At 48.8% G+C, this 1809-nt stretch overlaps 1 protein-coding gene across 2 annotated transcripts in view; it reads left to right on the plus strand.

Annotated features, from left to right (window-relative positions):
* Positions 1-1568, plus strand: part of LOC105887160 (protein SET-like) — a 2248-nt gene extending 680 nt beyond the window's left edge. Inside the window, exon 2 of one of the 2 annotated variants that reach the window (XM_023514378.1) lies at positions 13-1568. In XM_023514378.1, coding sequence (XP_023370146.1) covers positions 13-1413 — 1401 coding nt within the window. In that variant the 3' untranslated portion in view covers positions 1414-1568. The other variant, XM_023514379.1, reaches the window with a different exon arrangement.
* The last annotated feature ends 241 nt before the right edge of the window (positions 1569-1809 follow it).

The following is a 1809-nucleotide window of genomic DNA, read 5'->3' on the forward strand; positions in this document are numbered from 1 at the left end:
TGCCCCAACGAGGAGGAGCTCTGCCCCAAGCAGGAGGAGCTCTGCCCCAACGAGGAGGAGCTCTGCCCCAAGCAGGAGGAGCTCTGCCCCAACCAAGAGGAGCTCTGCTCCAACCAGGAGGAGCTCTGCTCCAAGCAGGAGGAGCTCAGCCCCAACCAAGAGGAGCTCTGCTCCAACCAGGAGGAGCTCTGCTCCAAGCAGGAGGAGCTCAGCCCCAACCAAGAGGAGCTCTGCTCCAAGCAGGAGGAGCTCTGCTCCAAGCAGGAGGAGCTCCCCTCCAACGAAGAGGAGCTCCGCTCAGATGAAGAAGAGCTCCCCTCCGACGAAGAGGAGCTCCGCTCCGACGAAGACGAGCTCCGCTCCGACGAAGAGGAGCTCCCCTCCGACGAAGAGGAGCTCCACTCCGACGAAGAGGAGCTCCCCTCCGACCAAGAGGAGCTCCGCTCCAACGAAGAGGAGCTCCGCTCCGACCAAGAGGAGCTCCCCTCCGACCAAGAGGAGCTCCGCTCCGACCAAGAGGAGGCTGGCTCCAACCAACAGGAGGCTGGCTCCAACCAACAGGAGGCTGGCTCCAACCAACAGGAGACTTGCTCCAAACAAGACAAGGCCGTGAACACCTCAGACACAGAATCGGAACACCAGGAAGTAATTGAACGTGCTGATGAAGTACAAAGTGAAATAGACAAACTTAATGAACAAGCCGCTAAGGAGATTTTGAAAGTAGAACAGAAATACAACGAACTCCGCCAACCATTTTTTGACAAGAGGTCAGAAATGATCTCCAAAATCCCACGTTTTTGGGGAAAAGCATTTGTCAACCATCCACAAGTGTCCAAGCTGCTTGGGGAGGAGGAAGAAGAGGCACTGCATTATTTGACCAGAGTTGAATTGACAGAATATGATGAAATTACATCAGCTTACAGAATAGATTTTTATTTTGATGAAAACCCTTACTTTGAAAATAAAGTCCTCTCCAAAGAATTTCGTCTGAACGAAAATGGTGATGAAACTACAAAGTCCACTGAAATCAAATGGAAATCTGGAAAGGACTTGACGAAACGTCCCACTCAAATGCAGAATAAAGCCAGCAGGAAGAGGAAGCGTCAGGAACCAGAGACCTTCTTTGCCTGGTTTACTGACCAAACTGATGCAAGTCCAGATGAATTAGGAGAGCTCATCAAAGATGATATTTGGCCAAATCCATTACAGTACTACTTGTCTACTGGTGTGAAACGTGAAGAAAAAAAAGAAGAAGAAGAAGAAGAAGAAGAAGAGGATGAGGAGGAGGAGGAGGATGACGATGACGATGAGGATGAAGGGGATGAGGATGAAGGGGATGAGGATGAAGATGATGAACTGGACGACGAAGATGAGTATGAAGAAGACTTTATCACAATTCTTATCCAGTACTGATCAAGCCTCTGCACAAAAGGCCCACTTGAAACTGGCCTCAAAAATCTCATGAACATCCCAACTTAGCCATTTCCCCTAAGAAAGCTACTAAGACTCTGTCAAGGTAATGCTTACCCTTACTACAGTAAGAATAAACTCCTGCTTTGTCTTGTTAACAGATTGTTTTGGTGGTGCTCTCAGGGATCCAGCATTCAAAGGGAACAGGGAAGAGGGCTGGGGACAGATACCTTTGGATAAGATATGAGTAGATGGTGGAATTCATATGAGTAGCAGATTGTCATGACATTTTTTCAAAGGGGGGGGTCTCCCTAAGGGGTAAAGACTCAAGGTCAGAAAAACAAGGTTAAAGATAGAACTATGGTTGCATCCCCAAAGAGATCTCCTGTGAAGGGCTTA

This window comes from Otolemur garnettii, unplaced genomic scaffold, assembly GCF_000181295.1.
Source record: "Otolemur garnettii isolate 467f Iridium unplaced genomic scaffold, OtoGar3 scaffold00051, whole genome shotgun sequence".
Taxonomy (NCBI): Eukaryota; Metazoa; Chordata; class Mammalia; order Primates; family Galagidae; genus Otolemur; species Otolemur garnettii.